This window comes from Haliaeetus albicilla, chromosome 23 (genome assembly GCF_947461875.1).
Source record: "Haliaeetus albicilla chromosome 23, bHalAlb1.1, whole genome shotgun sequence".
Taxonomy (NCBI): Eukaryota; Metazoa; Chordata; class Aves; order Accipitriformes; family Accipitridae; genus Haliaeetus; species Haliaeetus albicilla.
This window is the reverse complement of record NC_091505.1, coordinates 1195345-1214431: the sequence shown is the minus strand read 5'-3', so window position 1 is coordinate 1214431 and position 19087 is coordinate 1195345. Positions and strand designations below refer to the sequence as shown.

The 19087-nt window shown below is 51.8% G+C and overlaps 1 protein-coding gene across 2 annotated transcripts; it reads left to right on the top strand.

The window, feature by feature from the left end:
• The first annotated feature begins 7352 nt into the window (after positions 1–7352).
• Positions 7353–18804, top strand: LOC104320318 (hepatic and glial cell adhesion molecule). 2 transcript variants are annotated; one of them, XM_069810812.1, is made up of 7 exons: positions 7353–7485; positions 8921–9413; positions 10257–10658; positions 14556–14966; positions 16295–16399; positions 17124–17167; positions 18175–18804. In XM_069810812.1, exons 2-7 carry the CDS (start codon positions 9362–9364, stop codon positions 18358–18360), a joined length of 1200 nt encoding a protein of 399 aa, XP_069666913.1. In that variant the 5' UTR covers positions 7353–7485; positions 8921–9361; the 3' UTR covers positions 18361–18804. The 2 variants fall into 2 exon arrangements, with proteins under 2 accessions (XP_069666913.1, XP_069666915.1); XM_069810814.1 differs by lacking the exon at positions 7353–7485 and having other exon boundaries at positions 8481–9413.
• The last annotated feature ends 283 nt before the right edge of the window (positions 18805–19087 follow it).

Genomic DNA, 19087 nt, shown 5'->3' with positions numbered 1-19087 from the left:
TTCGCTCCTCACAGGGCTTGCATAAAAAAGAAATAAGCTGCTTTTGACCCAGCAAAGAATAGTTTGATAGAGGCTACCAAAAAAGGAAAAAGAATGTATGTATTGTTCTTGCAACTGTTTGATCCATGCTTCCCTCAGCTACAATCTATGTGTAGTGAATAAAAGCCTTTTCTTACATAAAAAAAAGTTTTAATTCTGCACTTACTCTACTGAAATTATTCTTAGCTAGGCTGAAAAGTATTTACATTTTTTAGCTTTACTCCTAATTTCTTTCCTTTTTGGCTACTGGGAAACATAGAAGCTATTTTAATAGGGTCCTTCAGCTAAGTTAACTAAAAATGTATTACCTAAAGTTAATTACTAACTTAATTAAAAACCTCAGTTCAAACGTGAACTGTGAGGATCAGAGAGACACGAACAGTTTTGCTATGGAAATGGGGCAATATGAATTTACAGAAAAACAAGGCAGAAGCAAATTAGTATGTGGCAAGTATCACAATTTGAAGGAAAGACAGATGGTGCAAGCGAATTTCCTTGTGATTAAACTCAGAGATGTGCAGGAAGAGTGGACTGCTGTCGATAGCACGTGAAACTTTAAAGGTAATGTGCAGACCACACAGCAGACCTCACAGTAACAAACTCTCCTGGAAACTCTTTGTTACACCTCCTGCTTTTCTTAAATAATTTGCAGCAACACAGACATCTCTGGTTTGAGTTGACGTCTGCTAATTTTACCCAGTGTCTCTTTTCTCCTCACCTTTTTCTGTTTGAATTTCAGACTTCCTTAGTCATTAGCCAGAGAAATTATGTATTCATTGACAGATGTTGCTACACCACTAATGGGAAGTACCCATTTCCAGTTCGTTACTGTTCATTAACTGTATCATCGTAGCACTTCGAGCCTCGGGAATGTAACGGGGATAAATATATTGGATGAGGGAGAGAAGCAAATTGTCACCTAGTCCCCCTTTAATAACTTCCAATAGATCTAGTGAAATAAAGGGAAAACCTCAACAAACTCATAGGAGTGGTGATTATAGCACCAGTCCGAGATTTTCCAAGTGATTAATTACTCTCCTGTTATTTCACACCAACCCATCTACCAGGCATGTACAATTGACTTGTGGTTAATTAATCCCTTAGAGCATCTCTAAAGGGTTTAGGGCTGGGCACAGCAGCCGTGGGGCTGAAGGGGCTTGGGGAGACAGGGCTGGCAGAGCACCCTCTGCTCCGCTCTGCCCTCCAGCACAAAGAGGCAAAAAAGGGACAAAAAGGGGGGGGTTATGTGAAAACAGCCACTAGGGATCACCACAAAACCTGTTGCTCCAAAACAGTTTGATTTCTCAGAACAGCCAAACCTCAAAATGTTTCACAGGCAGGGAATTTTATTATTTTACTGAAAAAAACTGAAGGCAAAACCAGCTCAGAAACTCCTGTTTGGACCCCCCGGGGCAGATCACTCCCGTCTCTGCAGTGCTTGTAGCATCGCACCCCAGGGAAATACCAGCAGGGAATTCTAACTAATATTTTGATGAAGAATTCGGGCTTGAAAACACTGGAAAGGCGGAAAGCAGAAGCTGTAAGGCAGTAAGAGCTGAAAGACTGCTAACACAGAAGAGAAGATATGAAATAAAGAGAGAATAAAGATTCCCCAAAGTCAGAGTTACATTCTGAGAAAATATTGTGTGTTTAAAGAAACAATCCCCATCTAGCACCGGTTAAAGACACTTTTAAATGCACATACATAAGCCCTGGTGAAAGGTAAGGAGAAGTTTCACTATTGGCATTTGCTGAGTCAGACTTCAGTGTCAAAAGAGTCAAAAAAAGACACTTGTGAGAGGCACAGAGCACAAGGAATCTGGCTGAACACAGGAAAAGGGGTGTTAGCCCTTTCTCCTGCATCAAAATCCTTCTGTTAAAACATTGGTTATGCAGAAAACTCATTTTTCAGGGGAAAGCATCTATCAACCAGCACGTTTGTTCTGGTCCCTCCAGAGAGCAGATAGAGGGGGGTGTTACATGCATTGCTGATTACTGCCTGCTCTCCATCTGCAAGCATTTGTACTATTTAGAGGTTTGTATTTTGCTGATGTGCATATTAATGTAAAACACAGGAGTCACAGATGGTGACGCTTTATGCTCAGCGACATGCAAGAAGGGGCAAAACTATTCCCTGCATAAGTTTAGGGAAGGAAGAAATGAGTATATTTTGAATGACAAGAATATATATATCCAAGCCCTTGAGGACTAATAACTTAGCTCATCTGGAAAAGCTGATGTGCTCCCCTTGGATGAGCTCTCTAAACACAGCCTGAAGCCACTCTGGGCATGGGGACAGCCCTTGACAAGGCTTTGCATCAGCAAGTTTGCAGCAGATCACCTGGATAAAGGATGCACGTAAGCTTTTTCCTCCAGTTTTCAGGTTTAATCTTGATTTCCACAAGATTTTAATTTTATTTCTATGTCCTTTCCACATATTTGCAGTCATTGTGTGTATCTTTCTGGATATTGTAAACAAATACTTTTCCTTTAATGCAGCTCCAGGTGAAGAGGATTTGAAGGCAATTAGGTAATAAAATGGCAGTCTTTTCCCATGAGTGTGTTGATGAATTGTGGTCCATAAAATCAGCCTCAAAGCTTTCCCTAGGGAAGAGAATTAAAGGGGGTTGTGGTGCTTTTCTGTGTGCAAAAGGAACGGAAAGTTAAGTACTGGGGGAGGTGCGTCTTTTTATGAGTAGCAATAGCTAGCTGGGCTCTCTGATATGTAGTAGAGTGGGGGATTTTCCACTATTCCCAGAGCATTTTTGAGGGGGAAGCCAGAAGGAGACTGCTGGGTCCCAAGATTAGGTGATCCTCACTAGGAGAATGTACAATTATATCTCAAATATGCTGGCTTTATCCAGGCTAAAAGTGAAGGGAAGGAACTTTGCTCTTTCCAGCTTGTACTCCCTAAAAACCGGAAAAACTGGGTATTTTTAGTGATGTTCAAATGTGTTGCACAGCATGTTGTCTGGCAGAGATGCTTGCTTGAGTTGGAGATGCCCCAGCACATGCTCAGGGGATCAGTGCTAAAGAAATCACGTATGTGTTGCTAATCAGAAAAGGGGATGCGTTTGTCATGCAGACTAATGTGGCTGTTAAATGTTAATGAATACGAATAAATTCTTTGTGGGTGTAACTTTTCAGAAGATGTGTATCAAGACATGAGACCGCACTGTGGCCTGGGGTGGTGTGGATGGTTGTCACCTGGCAGCTGCTGCCACAATTGGTAATTCTAAGTTGATTTCTTCATATTGAAGTATAAAGTGATCATGGTGGAATAGTAATTTTTTCCTTTAGCTTGAGTATTTCTCAGCTATACTTAGATTAGACTTCAATTTCTTTAGGCTTGTAACTCTTTAAGGGTTTTGATTTAGGTGCTTTAACCCTCTCAAAGAGGAAACTGTGGCAATAGGAGCGTGGGCACAGAGCCCCACGCACGCACTGCCTGGGGCTGGGGGAAGGCAAGTCCTGCTTTGCTCTGCCCTTTTTGAGACCTAACCGCAGAAGATGAGTTCATCCATGAAATGCTGCTGTCACCAAACCATCAACCTGAGTAAAGCGGTGCTTCCCCCCCACTCACCCCCCTCCTATTTCCCCCTAAAGCACAAGTCTGGAGATGCTGGCTGGTGCCTGTGCAGGGCTGGAGGCTCATCCTGACCAGAGGAGGAGGAGGGAGTCTTATGGCAATCCTAAAACTAACCTGGGAAAGACACGTCTATGGGATTTCTTAAGGAGAGGCATTACCTGAAAGCATATGGTGCCAAATGCATGGCACTTCAGCTGTGAAAATGGACTCTATTATTTTCCTGGTGTCTCTTGACTGATGATGTGCCATTGCCCATGGCAATGGGCTGGTGATGACATCTGTGGTCTGTAAAGCCCTTTCAGTGGGTCCTTGCTTCCCCACCACCATCAGAACAAATATCCTCAGAGCAATTTCAGGATGCTTCAAAGAGAGAAGAGAACTCCCATGCGCTTTTCCTGTTACGTGCTGGCAGAGACAAACTGGATGTATTTCATATCTGTAGCTGCAAAAGGGCCAGAAAAAGAGGAAGTACTGAAAAAGGAAGTTCTTCCCCAGCCAGTGTAATACTGCAGTTCTTATTTATGAGGAAAATGTGCTCATCTACTCAAACTCTGGTTTTGGGGGGCAAAAGAAGATCCTGAGTCCTGCCTGGTTTTGGGGGGCAAAAGAAGATCCTGAGTCCTGCCTGGTTTTGGACTGCTCCTCTCTGACCTGCAGGGACCAGGGCACCGGGTTGGTAACTCATCCCTGGGCTGCGGTTGCCTTTTGGAGACCTTCAGCTTCCCCATGTAGGGAAAATCCAACAGGCCCATGGAGGTATCAAGGGGTTTTTCTGCCCACCTCGCCCTGCTGTCCCCTGAGCTGCGAGTCTCCATCCTGAGAGAGGAAAATAGCCAGTGATGGCTCCCAGCTCTTTCCCATGCCCTGCGGAGAGCCATGACCAGCAGCTTCCATCCTCATGGTCATGGCTTGGCCATGTCCTTGGGCCAGGAGACATGGGCACTTCCCCATGGTCCCAGTTGCTTGTCCCATCCTGCTCCTCCCTGGTAAGTCCAGGAGGGCCTGAGCTACAGAGCTGTGGGACCAAAGGGTGCCCGAGCTGGGTCAAGAGAAGGGGACGGTATCCAGGCTGGCTCAGTTTGGAGATGATTCTCTGCAGCACTTGTGACTTGTGGTTTGGGGTTTATTTCTGGGTGCTGGGAGTGTGGAAGGAGGTATCTCCAGTGGGGTTGTGGTAGGAAGAGACCTTTCCTGCTGTGCTTTCATGAAACTGAGGACCTAACTGGCATTTGTCTTTAGATACTAGAGAAATGGGTAGTTTACCTCAGCTGGAGAAAAGATGTATTGAATTTGGCCATGCTCAGCTCTTTCCTGAGAATGGGTCCCTGCTGCTGCTCACCGACAGCGGTGGGGGGGGGTTCAGTGTCACCTTCGGACAGCAAACCCAAACCAGGCACGTCACCTAGCCACACGTAGGCGTCTTTCCCCCGGCGATGCGGGTGGAGGCAGCAGTAATTGGGGTGACGATGGCCCCGGCCACCCCCACGGGCAGGAAGGAGGGGGTGGGAGCTGGGATGTGTCTCGCTCACCCATGCCCAATGGGCTCTGCCGTGAAGCCTGGCAGTTCGAGCGTGTCATGGAGGCTGCTGTAAATAGTCATATTTTTACCATTTATGCACTTTTAATCCCCACTTATTACTCTTGGCGCTTTGCAGAGCCGTATTACAGTGTGGCTTCTCAAGCTCTGCTGTAGATGGAGGAATTCTTAGATTCCTAACTTTTTGCTTGCTAATGAGCCTTGTCCTGTCTTTGCCACCGGCGCTCTGCATGGTCCCTGTCTTAGCATGAGGTGGAGGTTTCCCATGCTTCAGACAGGTAATGCTGCTTTTGCAACACCGAGCCTATTTTGCAGCTCTGGTACTCTCGCCTCCTGCCCTGGCATCGCTCATGACTAAAATAGCCTTTGCGTGACAGTGTGCGCATGGCATAGGAACCTCCAGACCAAAGGAAAGGTCCCACAGCTGCCAGGACGGGCAGGTGGGTCATGTGGAAATAGATGCTCAGGTATTTCTGCAGTGGGTGCTTAGTGGTGTTGGGCTACATCAATTCCTGAGCATGCATGGAGCCCATAAAAAAAAAACCAAAACCACATATAACTTTATTTTTAGAAATTACTACAAAGCCGTGAAAGGTAGGCAGGATGTTTGTGTCAACACTAGAAAAGCACCAGGGAAGGGACCTCCTGCCTCTTGGGAGACTGCTGTAGGTGAGGGAGGTGAGGATGAGCTCATCCGCTGCAGTTGCAAACTGCATTTCTGAAAGACTTTTAAGGTGAATGTCGGTGGCTGTGGGCAGCTGCAGAAGGCTGAGATCTGCCCCTAAATTCCAGCTGTTCTCCCCAAAGCTGACCCAAAGAGGTGCCATCCCATGGCAAAGCAGAGCCACTCAAGCACAGAAAGGCTTTTTGAAGTGATCGAGGACTTCTGCAACACGACTGTTATGTCTGTCAGTCCAAACCAGGCTAGAGGTAATGGACACTACTGAGCGCTGTGCTCAGGATTAGGATGTCACATGGCTTTTGCAAAGCAAACCTGAATTTTGTGATGTACCTCATGAGGTTGGGGGGGGGGCTTTGGAAAGTAAGGGGACACTTTTCAGGGAGAGAGGGAGGGAGACACCCCTGCAAAGCTTCTACCTGTCCCTCGCTTCATCCTTCAGAGCTCCTTGGGCTGGGTTTGTTGGCAAACTGAAGCCTTCATAGTCACACCACTTCATGCTACTGCAGCTAAGGAAATCTCCAAGGAAACTTCGAGACAAAATCAACCTCAATTAAAGGCAAGTTCTGAAGCTTTCACAGGCTTCGGAAGTGCTGCTAACACTTCTGCTCCTGTGCTGAGAGAGGGGGAGTACCTGCTTCGAGTATTTTCTGTAACCATCAAATACTAATAGGGTTTTTTTATATAAAAAACCAAAAGCCCACAACTTCCAGAGCTACAGCTTATGAAAGAAGGTCAGGACCATGAATGTGCTGTGATAGCAAGAAATTACTCTGACACAGAGGTGGCTGTGTAATACCTTACTGACCACTGGAATAAGGCTGAGCTGGCTGCTGAGAATACATTTTTGAGTGTTTACATGTAAAGCAAGAGTTCTAGCTCAAACCTTGATCTAATTGGGGGTATACAAACAGCAGGTGCTTTGTGCCTGCCTCACTCCTGGCATTATTCTCTGCGAACTTTCAAGCTAATAAATCCCCTGTTTAGTAGTGATCCTAGCTGGGTGCAAATCTGTGACAGTGACCTTAGAGGACAAATCCTCTTTAAAATCACATCAGTAAAAGTTCTGAACTATGTAATCACTTGCCTCCAAGATATTATGTTACTGTAATGTAAGAAACTTCTCCTATAACTGAAGAGGGATGTTAGCAAAACTTGCAGAGTCTTGCAAGGCTTGGTGCCTTATTGGGAATAGCAGATTGCCTGTGTAACGGTATTGGAAACATTGAATTTGGGTGTGGATGTAGCAAAACTGGGAGCAATGGGGTGAAAAGCAATTAAGGGTGGGTTTATTTAGCAGTCAAGGGAGAAGAACAAGCATGGCAAAGTAAAGAGGAGGGGGGGTAAAAGGGACAGTTCCCACCTATTTTCTCTACAAGTGTGCTCTCTAGTCTGTGCTTGTACCGGATCCCGTAGCAGACCTGAAGCCAGACTGGCTGGTGAATAGGACAGGGGGTCTGGGACCATGCACAAGAGGGACAGCAGGTCTGGAGCTGAGGGCGGGAGAGGACATGGGTCTGGGCCAGCTGCTGCAGGGATGTTTGTGTAATGTGAACAAGTGTGAGACCTGCGAGTGAGCTGTGAGCCCCATCAGCTGGAGAATAAGAGCAGGATCAGGCCCTTCGCATCCTTCATGTCCCTGTAAGTGCTGTGTGTGGGTATGGGGGTGTGTAAGAGTCGGTCAGAAAATCAGCATTGTCTCAACATTGTCATCAGGAACATGAACAGTACATTACCTGACAACGGCCTGTTTGGAGCGCAGCGGCCGGTCCCAAGGACGGAATGTGCGGTACAAGGTTCCTGGAAGGTACCTGGCTGGAACCGTTAGAGATAACCACATAGCTACTGTCAAAAGGATGAATTGCCACTGTTGGCATAACACCGATGAAGAAATCATGAACTTTAGAGGAACTTTGCTTCATTATAATACCAAAACACACCTCCTGGTCGAAGGCTACCCGCCTCCAAGACTAACCACGCCTCGGACACTGACCCCGTGCCTGCATGATAGCCTCGCTTGAGAAGGGCTGAGATATGATAATTGTATTTTGAGAAGGGTGGAGACTCCTGAGGCAGAGGTGGAGCAGGGTGTGTTACTAAGCATAAAAGATGACTTCTGAACAGCTAAAGTTGGAAGCTTCCCCACCAAGGACCACAACGATTGACGACGCAGCATCAGCTGGACCCGGGACCGTTAGGACGTCGTGAGATCAGCGGTGGTAGCTATAACTCCTCTTTCTCCTCTCTCTAAACTTAACTTTACTTTTCTCCTTTCTTTCACCCATCTCTAACTATCGCGTGCCTCCTCACAGGCAATACAATAAAGTTTTACTGTGTGATTACTGCAATCCCCTTTGGTGTTGGTCACCTTAATTTTGCACTTTCGAGATCGTAGCAAACAAACCATCACGAGTCCACCGAGTGGACCGTGACAGGGTGCTGGTGAAAGTGCTGCTTGTTGGCTGTATGGAGAGTGCCTGCCTGTGCTGGGGTACGTGCTCTGTCCTGTTGCTGCCTGTGCTTGGGAATGGGACCCACTTTGGCTTTAGTAGACCAGGACCATTGCCTGTGCTCAGGAAACCCACCTGGTTCAGCTCCCCTTAATGTGAAGCTTGATTATCGAACACCAATATGATTTACATTCACTTAAAAAGCAATGCCCTATACAAACATATATATTCAGATGGTGTTTCCCAGCTCTAAGCTCACTACAAAAATGAGCAATAACATCTGAAAGCTTCAGTCAAGTTGCTTTTCCTTTTATACATCTCAGCTGTGCATTGATGGAGCAGGCTTTGGTTTAGATTTTGGGGTGAGAGAGAAGACAGTTGGAGATGCTGCAGCACCAACCCAGAGCCCAAGCTAACCCCGGTCTCAGGCAGAGTTGGCAGAGAAGGGGAAGGCAAGAGAACAGTTGGAGGGGACTAGTTGTATGTGGAGGGGACTGGGATGGGTGCCCTGTACCTGGGGCCATGGGGGGCAGACTGGAGGGTGTCTTGGGAAGGAGAGCAGCTGCCATCCTCTCAAATTTTCCCTTGTTCCCAAATCCTTATAGTTTTTTTTTCCTGCCCTCCAGAAACCGCTGCTTTTTCCCTGACCATCACTATCCTCTGCAGCTCCTTCATTGACCTCCTGAAATGTCACTGCCTCCCCTCCTGTTCACCTACCTGCTTTGACACCAACTCTCCAGCCCCTCTGCTGGAGACTTCTGATGTACCCTCATCCCTCCAGCACCTCCCTGAGCCCTCCCCAGGGCTGGCTGCACCCCACCACCCTAGTCATTGGGTGTCCTGACAGCAGTATGATCCTTTTGAGCTGAAGAGATACTGCAAAGACACCAAGGTGCAGCCGGACTTCACCAGGGCTGTCTCAAGTGGTTAAAAGTGGTTAAAGTGGCCCAGAGCTGCTGGCCACTGACATCCTCCCCAAGACATGTCTTCATGCAAATTTTTAGGTCAGTACAAATGCTCAGCTTTTCACAGCTGTGCCTTTGCTGCACCCCCCAGGCAAGCAAGACATGAGCTCTCTGCAGGGATGCTGCACCCTCTGCTCCATACTGATGCTCATCGGTAAGTCTGGGATGGGACAAGCAGAAAGCGACTTGGGGAATGTAAAAGCTGGGACTGAGATAATGCTGGTCTGATACAATAAGAGGAAGCATCTGGTGGTGACCATGAAGTGCCCTCCTGAACCACAGAAGGCTACAAATTTGGGGTTGGGGGGTGGAATTGCCACAACATGGTTCATATAGTCACTGCCAAGCATCTCCCAAAGCCACCCCCGAGAAGGCAGTGGTCCAGCTGGACCCAGCAGAGCCGTTCACTGTGCTCCTGTTCACTGCATCTACTACTGTATCAGTGCTGTGTTTTTACCACTGGTAATCCTGGACAACCCATGAAGGGTGGTAACAGTAGGATGGCTGTAACTTCAGAAGATCTCTTCTGCTTTCATCTGTGTGATGATAATACACATGTGAAAAGGTTTTTGCTGGTTTTAAATGTGGGTTGGAAATCATGGATGTAAACCTGAATGTGCATGGCAACAGGTGGTCCAACCCCTGGGTGTGCCCATTCCTGAAAGGGAAGAAAAATTCTTTCTTGGGTTGATTGACTGGTGTTTCTCAGCCCATGCAATTCCTTGCAAGCCCCAGTGGGGCAGAGCCCATCACCGCCAGAGCTCGGCTCCCCCATCAAATCCGCTGCCCCCCAAAAAACTCCGGGTGCAGCAGCTGCATGCTGCTGAGCGCCGGCTCCTGTGCGTGGAGCTGCCGCAAAGGGGGCAGTGGGCCGAGGTGGGCTGCGAACGCCCGCTCGGGGCTGTGCTTGCAGAGGGGACGGGGCAGCGGGTCCAGCCCGTGCTCTCGCGCCGCGGGGCGAAGAGTGTCCTGATCTGCCCCTTCCCCTCCTCTGCAGGGGGAAACCTGGCCGTCCTCGTCAAAATCCATCAGGATTCCGTCAACGGCACCGAGGGTCAGTCCGTGCTCCTGCCCGTCTCCTACAGACTTCACAGTGCCCCTCAGTACCCAATGAGGATTGCCTGGAATTCCAGTAACGTGCAGGATGAGTTTGTCACCTGCACGCTGGGGAAATGCTCCCTGGATGCTGGGGGAGCTCCCAGCAGCTGCTCTGCACAAACTTTCTACCGCGGCAAGTACCGTGGCCGCACTAAGTTGTTCCCCGCAAACGGGTCCCTGCTGCTGTCAGACCTGCGGCTCAGCGACAGCGGAGTTTACAGTGTCACCTTCAAACCATCACACCAAACCTTTCACATCACCCTGACCGTGCACAAGCAGCGTTCCACCCCTGAGCCTCCAGGTGAGTGTAAGCTTAAGGTCGCAACCCTGCGCCTGAGCCTGACGAGTCCCACAAATGGGCTTGGGAGATAGGAGAGGAGCCCGGGCTCACGGACCAGCCCTGCCAGCCTGTCCTCCCTTTCTGTCCACCAACCCTATCTCAGCACGCTCGTCACCATCAAGAGGAGACCTTCTGGGGGGCCTGGTCAGGGGTGGCGTGTTTGGGGCGACGGGGGGTTCATATTCCCATACCTCGTCTCGTAAGAAGTAATCTTTGATGACGAAGGGCTGCGATCAGCGCAGCTCCCAGGCTAGAACCAGGAGCTTTGTTTTACGGGATGGACCAAGTCAAGGGTCCTCTCTGCTGTTTCCCTGAAAATCAGAGGTGATGGGAAGCATCTTACAGCATCGGCATTCCCAGATGTGCAGGGCAAGCAGCAGAGCTCGGTCTTCCCAGCAGCAGCAGGAGGAGGAGGAGGACCCTGCAACGGCAGGCAGAGGGATGGTGAGCTGCAGGACACCTCCTAGGAAGGTGCCTGTGGTTCATGCTGTGCTCGGGAAGGGACGAGGGGCTGCACGCTGGCTCTGGGAGGCACTGCAGGCCCTCAGCTCCTCTGCACAGGACAGGAGGAAGCTTGGGCACAGCATTGTACCCCCTCAGAGGTGTCCTGCGGGCACCCGGGCGAGCTAAGAACCCCGGGAGATGCGCAGCAGAAAGGAACACGGGGCGTGCATTGGGGTCTCGGGGCAGGATTCGTCTCCTCACCCGGCAGCAGTGCAGGCAGCTGCCGACGTCGGGAGTCAGACGCAGAGCAAGCTCAGCGGTGAAGCATGCCCAGCAGCTCGCCATCTCTCCTACCGCAGGCACCGAGCTGGGTGGAGGAGCGACTGCCACTCGCATCCCTTGTTATATCTTCGGAGGCTGCTGCTGCCTCATCCTGCTCTTCCTGCAGCTCTTCTTCCACCTCTGGTGGCACAGGGTGAGTGCACAGCTCTCCGGGTGAGGTACCTTAGGCTCTGGGCTCCCAGGGGAAGGCCAGAAATGCCGGGGATGGAGCTGGCTCCTCCGCGGGGCTGGGGGCAGCCGGGCTCCGTGCCACGGAGATGATTTCCCCTTGGTGACGCTGCTCCCGGGAGCGGACCCGTTGTATGGCCGTGACTCACCGGCGAGCGGTGCTGGTAAGGCGCAGCGGATCCGTAGGAGAAAGGATGTGGTCGGCCCCGGTCTTTTCTGTCACGGCTGCAGCCTGACAGTTTTCGGTAACTTCTGCTTTGTGCCCACAGCAAACTCCTGGGAGGCGTCAAACACGGCGTCCCGCTCAGTCGCAGGGACCGAGAGCTGGCAGAGCCAGATGCAGCACGGAGCAGCTCCGCAGCCACAGTGATGCCGCTTCTTGAAGCTTTTGGGCGCTGCTCGGGAGAAGAGGGTCAATGTGCAACAGCAGCCAGAGGTGGTACCCGAAGGAAGTGCTGCGGCTCGGGGCAGCACCCTTATGGCAATGCCTGCGCAGGATAAATGTGCCAAACCCTTTCCAGAGCCGTCTTTTCCTTGTGTCACCCACGCCGCTTTTTCCCTTGCTGGTGGAGTGGCCCTGGGAGCCAGGGAACACGGCAACCGTCCTCCTGCAAAGCAAACGTGCTTTGTGTCTGCGGCACATCCCGCCCGCTGTGTACGAGCAAACGTGCCCGGGACGTGCCCGCCGATGAGGCAGATGCCCGTGGTTTCCCCAGTCTAAAATGGTTTCCCAGTGGCCCGACGCCACTGGCACATCTTTCCTCGGTGAGAGGTGGCTCGTGCTTCCCCCCGAGGCTGCCCCGCTCGATGCGGGGTCCCGCACAGCCCCAAGCAGCAGCAGCAGCAGCAGCAGCAGCAGCAGCAGCAGCCACCCCGACCTGCCCGTGGGCACGCGGTGGAGGGAGCCCGGCCCCCCGCCCACCACTCAGACACCCCTCTCCCCATTCGACACCCCCTCTCTGGTCAAACCAGCACCCCTTCCTCCAACAGCCTCTTCCCCACAGCAGCCAAGGCTGCATCTGCAGCATCGCTTTGGGCTCTTCCAGCAGCCAGGCAAGAGGGGAGAGAATCTTCCAAAGCTGCTGGCAAGCCCGAGGCGGGCAAGGCACCTCAGCGTGGGGCCGCCGGGAACCAGAGGCGGCTTTTGCGGGGTGTTTGCCGATCCTTCCCTCAGGGTGAAGGAGTGGGCGTGTGGGGCCCCTCGGCGTTGTCGGCGCGCTGTAAACCATGCTGGGGTTTCCAGCGAGCGTGTCCAGGTCGGAGGAGGTGACCCCATGAGTGTCTTGCAGTGGTGTTGCAGACGAGGTTCGTAGCCCCGGCACGGCCGTGCTCCCCCGGCGCCGAGCCACGTCCCGCTGTTGCGGCCACGAAGCTGTGGTCGGCTCTGAACGGCAACCGCTGTGACAAAGTTAAAATAGATGGACGGGGCTCCGGCTGCCTCTTGGAGGGGGTGGCTGGGTGCGAGAGGACCCAGACCCGTGGCCTTGCTCCCTCCCTTGCTAGTGGGATGCTGGCAGGCATTAATTTGGGGAGTGGAACCGGCAGCAGGTGTTGAGGAGAAGTGCGGCCCCGAGAAGCCGGCACTGGCTCCCTGGGTCAGAGCTGTCCCCTTGCTCCCAGGTTTGCAGCTCCCACTCCTCCTCCTCCTCCTCCTCCTCCTCCTCCTCCTCCTCCTCCTCCTCCCCAGGCTCGGGTCCCCACATCCACACCAGCAGCTCCCTGGCACAAGCTCTGCCCCATCCGGGCTTCGCTGAGCCCCGCTCGCTCGGGGAGAAGCAGGGCTTCCCTCTCTGCACCCCTGGAGCCTCCTCTCGCCTCTGCCTGCTGGGACCTGCCTGCAGCCCTGCCTGCAGCCCTGCCTGCCTGCCCAGGGAGGGATTGGGCATCTCCGCCTGTGCATTTGCACCGCTGGCCGGGAGCTCGGCAAAGGCTTTCGCCTGGCTGAGGACCAGCAGCGAGCAGGGCACGGGAGCGGGGCCGGCTCTTGCTGGGACCCCCGCGGGCCAAGCTGGCCTGCTGCCCCGCCGGGACCCCCCCTCTTCCCCGGGCCCTTCCGCCAGCAGTCGCAGCAGCCCACTGGCTGCGGCTGCAGAGCCACAGGAAGAAAGCCCGGGCTCGCACCCTCGCAAGCGAACCCTGCAGCCCGCAGGGACTGAGGAAGAGTCACCGACTTCCTCCCCTGCCGAGGCGACAGCTCGGAGATGCTCGCTAGCAGCCTCGGCGCAGAGCCCGCTGCGTCCGACCCCGTGCCGGAGGCGTGGTGACCGGCCGGCCAGAGCTCCCAGTTCAGTTCCTCTGCTGGGCTCGGAGATGTCCTGCGGCCGGAGCTGCCGGAGCCTCGGCTCCCTCCTACTGCTCCTCGGTGAGTCTGGCCTGAGCTGGGGGTCCCGGGGGACGGAGCAGCCCGGCAGAGGGCTGCCGGGGAGGGGGACGCCGGGGACCCTCGTCCCCACGACGCGTGCCGTCGGGGGCCCGCGCCGGCATCGCTCCCCTGCTCCCGGTGATGGCGGCAGGGGCTGCTCCGTCCACCCTGGGGACGGAGCGAGGCAAACCCGGCCGCGAAACGGCGTGGTGCGCTGAGGGGCCAAGGGGCAAATAACGCTGAGGGCGCCGGGTGTTTGGAGCCCTCCTGCAAGCCCCGGCGAGGCAGAGCCCGTCGCTGCCAGAGCTCGGCTCCCCCATCAAATCCGCTGCCCCCCAAAAAACTCCGGGTGCAGCAGCTGCATGCTGCTGAGCGCCGGCTCCTGTGCGTGGAGCTGCCGCAAAGGGGGCAGTGGGCCGAGGTGGGCTGCGAACGCCCGCTCGGGGCTGTGCTTGCAGAGGGGACGGGGCAGCGGGTCCAGCCCGTGCTCTCGCGCCGCGGGGCGAAGAGTGTCCTGATCTGCCCCTTCCCCTCCTCTGCAGGGGGAAACCTGGCCGTCCTCGTCAAAATCCATCAGGATTCCGTCAACGGCACCGAGGGTCAGTCCGTGCTCCTGCCCGTCTCCTACAGACTTCACAGTGCCCCTCAGTACCCAATGAGGATTGCCTGGAATTCCAGTAACGTGCAGGATGAGTTCGTCCAGCTCGTCACCTGCTCAGTGCTGAACTGTTCTGTGGGTGCCGGGGGAGCTCCCAGCAGCTGCTCTGCACAAACTTTCTACCACGGCAAGTACCGTGGCCACACTAAGTTGTTCCCCGCAAACGGGTCCCTGCTGCTGTCAGACCTGCGGCTCAGCGACAGCGGAGTTTACAGTGTCACCTTCAAACCATCACACCAAACCTTTCACATCACCCTGACCGTGCACAAGCAGCGTTCCACCCCTGAGCCTCCAGGTGAGTGTAAGCATGAGTGTGCTCAGCAGAATTCTCCTGCCCCGCCTCGGCCACATGTGCAGGAAGGTGCAGGTGCTGGCAGAGTATTTGTCCCTCTTCTTGAAGGGATGAGCTTTTGTGGTAAAGAGAGGATTCCCAGGGATATCTTATACAGTGCTGTAGGTCTTTTCTTCTTACTACAGGAAACCCGTCCTGGCCCGCTCTGCCAGCTTAATCACAGTATAAGGGCTTCCTGTGCAGATGGTTGTCCCTAAATGAAAAATTTTCTTTTGCCAGACTTGCATTTGCCAGCCCAATGTGAATGGCTACAGAGAAGAGAGATGGGCTGAGAAACCTAAGCACTGGCTTTGGGTCCTATACTGGAATAAATCCAGTATTCACTGGGGAGAACAGGGCAGTTGGGGATAAATCTGTGGCCACGTGGACTAAGAAAAGTATACCAAATGTTTGTTATTTATGCCTGTGCAAGATGTGTGTATCACAGGGCAGTCAGTTAAGCTGGCAGCCTCAGTCCCTTTGGCAGGATGGGCTCCTCTTTAAACCTGCCTGAGTCTGGCGTGTTTATTCACACTGCCAAGCAGTCCCGATGATGTGCCTCACACCCATCTCTCTTTCTGCATTTATGTCTTGCTGTTCCCTGGCCTAGTTTATCACTCTCCACCGTGAACACAGGGGTTTTGAAGACTTAACTTTGCAGTCAGTAAATTCCCAATTGCCTCCCTGGGTTTTGTCACCTCTGCTGGATCTCTGCCATGTCTCAAGGCACAAAACAGAGCACGCTTCCTTTGTACCAATGACTCTTCCACACCTCTGCTGCCACCCTACGTACAAAGTACATGAAATAATTTCGGTGGCAGTATCTGGCATAGTTCAGTACAAATCATTGTGTGTAGCACCTGAACATCTGTGCCTTCTGTGCTATGACTGGCAAGCTCCTTCCCTATCCCCTCTGGCAGTGCCGTGAGATGTGCCCATGCCTTATACTCTTAAACAGGCTGAGTATTTTTTTTCTGGGCTGACATCCAGACGCGAGCCTCTCCTCAGCACGCAGTGAAGCTGCCAGCTCTCTTCACGGCAGTGCAGACAGGGAAGCCTCCCACACGGGAAAAGAAACCCATTAATACTTGAGCTGTGGATGTGGGTGGGCTTTTTGTGATGCAGTATTTCCTTTGACCTCTGTGTCCACAGTGCTGCTCTCCAGCTCCTCGTGCTGCTCTCTGATCCCAAGGAGAGTGCTGGAATCAGCAGGAATGCTCTAGAAAACGTGGTGAAACCACTGCAATTACTGGTTTAGAAAGCACTTACACCACCTGTTTTCTTTCAAACAGTAGACCCCAAGAACCCGGACCCCACCCATTCCTATGTAATCGGAATTTGTTCTTCAGTCTCCCTCCTTCTGCTGTTCCTGCTCTTCTGCTGCATATGGCACCGGGGTGAGTGGGTCTGATCCTGCTTTTTACCCTTCCAGGTGCATCCTCCAGCTCACCCAGGCATATTCTTGGGTGTGGAAGGTAGTGGAGGGCTCAGGAGTTGCCTGGGTTCTGCTCTTCACACCAAAATTACTCCTTCTGTAAGAGCACGTCTCAAATGTGCCACCTCCTTCCAGTCATAAGAGTTGCTGAATGCATTTCAAGTTCATAATGCAGCTTAAAGTGGAAGGACAGCACAGGTCTGCTGCAGTGGTTTTCTGGAGAACCCACACCTTTTGGTGCTGCAACCAGAATCAAGATACTGCAACATATCTAGTCTGTAAAAGAGGTACAATTTCATGGACTCTGAAATGCATTCTCTAGGTGTGGCCATGACTATTCTGTTGTAGTTGCTTTAAAACTCTAGCTGGGGAGAATACCTTGGGGTGTTTCCACTTTAAAATAAGCCAACAAGGTGCATACGTCCACAGTTTCCATCAGTGACGTCTTCAAAACCATCATCCCTGACAATGCCTTGGTCAGGAAACAAAGCCATTTTTTTCCAAGGGGGAGATTTCACTTGCACTTAGAGAAAGCAGTTACAGAAATCTCCATCTTAAAGACAAAATCCACATCACCCCCCTGAGTGAAAGTGCCAGTAGAGGAATCCTGGTTCTCCAGCGGTGGGAGAGAGGAAGGTGCAGACCATCAGCATGCCTATCAGATAATACAAATCTCTTTTTCCTAGGTGCAGCTCGGCAGCAGAAGAGGAGAATCATTAAACAACAGCAGGTACAGGGGAAAATCTGAAAGCTCTTGGGCACAGGCAGCTGGGTAACTGCTAACCACTGGCTGAATAAGATGTACTGAGCTGCAAGAATCGGGTGCTGGATATAAAATTAGGAAGTTATTTCATTATTGTAAGGCAAGGCTGCAAAGTGCCTGCCCTTTCCCCAGCTGCACACTTCCCCTCCACCTCCCTCCCAGTCAGACCCCAAACCAACATGAACCTTACCTGCATGGCTGAGGAGCCTCGGCACAGCTTTGGCCAGCAGCAGCAAGGAAAATGCAGAACGCTTAAATGCAGAGAAATGTGCAGGCAATCACCCCTCCCTGCTTCCTAGTCTCATGAATTTATGTTAAAGTATTTCTTCAGGGAGCGGTGTGGATGATCTGGGGACTCATCTCACACGGAGTTTGACCTGTGAAAAATAAATACAGCAGAGAGGAAGAGGCAAAGAAACCTAAGAAGGAGACATGAGAGCAAGATGGCTCAAGTAATTTCTCTGGAAGGTGACTCCATGGGGGTAGCAGGTGTCCCAGAAGTACTGGAGTACTCCAGAGAGCATGTCCTGCAGATCCTACCAGCCTACAGTTGTTTCCACACAAAGAGGGGGTTGTGATTATTTTTTTTCTGGTGAAAATAGCCAAGGTCAAGGATAGGTTCCCCATCCTGTCCTCTCTGGTCTGGAAACCATGACAAAACTTCAGCAAAGGTTTGCATCCCTGTTTCCCGTGTCCATCAACTCTCCCATTTGCTCTGCAGGCTGTGTCTGTTTTGTCCGAGGTGTCCTTGGGCAAAGTAGGTGTCACCCTCCAGTGTACCTGATGGGCTGAGCCAGTTTTGCCTCCATGGGTTGAGGGAGCTGGGACCAATGTTCCCCCACTGCTATTGTGGGTAAAGCCATCTGTAGCTCCTGCTGCTGCCAGCTCCTCGTTGTAGCTCTGGACCCCTCTTGATCCCAACACAGCCTCTGGAGAAGGCTCTTGTCTCTGGTGTTTTCTTTGTCCTTCTCTAGGCCTCAAGCGTGGAGGAGTCCCACATGGAAAGCCCTGTGGTGATGGACATGGCAACCATTTACGCCAGAGTTGGAGACAGCTTTGAACAGTCACAGCAGAGACCGACACCAGAGGTCGTGTATGCATCCTTAACTTCTCCTGGTCCACCACAACAGGACACTGGACTCTACCATCTCCTGGTTTGACTCTGGGAGCTGCCTCAAGTGGGAGCTTTGCAGAAAGTAGTTGTGCCTCAAAGCAAAAAGGATGTTTGTGTCACTGATGCTGCACCCTCGGTACTCCCCCTCCAGCAGCTCCGCACACTGACCCTAGCCTGTAAAGGATTTGGAGTGAGAGAGTACAGAAATGCACTAGTTTGCCATGAACTGCAGTCTCTCTTGAATTTGAGGGATGAGCTGGTTTTTGTACTCTCAGGAAGTCTCAAGGAGGAACACTCTTACCCAGTGTAAGAGAAAGATGCTTAAGGCAAGGGCAAATCAACAGTTTGTCTGTGGGAAGCTTGCTTCCATAGACTCACCTTAATTTGAGAGGTAGTGGAGAGCATTAAACATTTTAATCGTGTGTCCCAGGTTCACTACCAATGATCTTGTCATATTAAAAGAATATATGAAGATCCTTTGACCTGAAAAGTTGTCCTTATTTTAATAAGTATGCCAAGTAATTATTGAAAAGACTCTTCCTGCAATAAAATTTGCTTGACCTCAGGATCCCAGGGCAACAGGTTCCTCTATTGTTTTGAAATGCCCCTCTGAAATGCAAGGAGATGAGGGTTTCTGTACAAGCAATTTCACTTGTTAATGTGAAGGCCTTAAGTAGGAGGATAGATGAAAGTACTAAAAAGGTGAAGAAGCGGCAAATAAGTACACAGGAAATATGGCTTTCACTCTTCAGGCTAAAAGACATATGGTCACT

Coding starts and splice junctions, on each gene's coding strand:
- LOC104320318 (XM_069810812.1), top strand. CDS start 9,362: ATGAGCTCTCTGCAGGGATGCTGCACCCTCTGCTCCATACTGATGCTC. Junction 14,967..16,294: donor TTCCACCCCTGAGCCTCCAG/GTGAGTGTAAGC, acceptor TCTTTCAAACAG/TAGACCCCAAGAACCCGGAC. Junction 17,168..18,174: donor GAATCATTAAACAACAGCAG/GTACAGGGGAAA, acceptor GTCCTTCTCTAG/GCCTCAAGCGTGGAGGAGTC.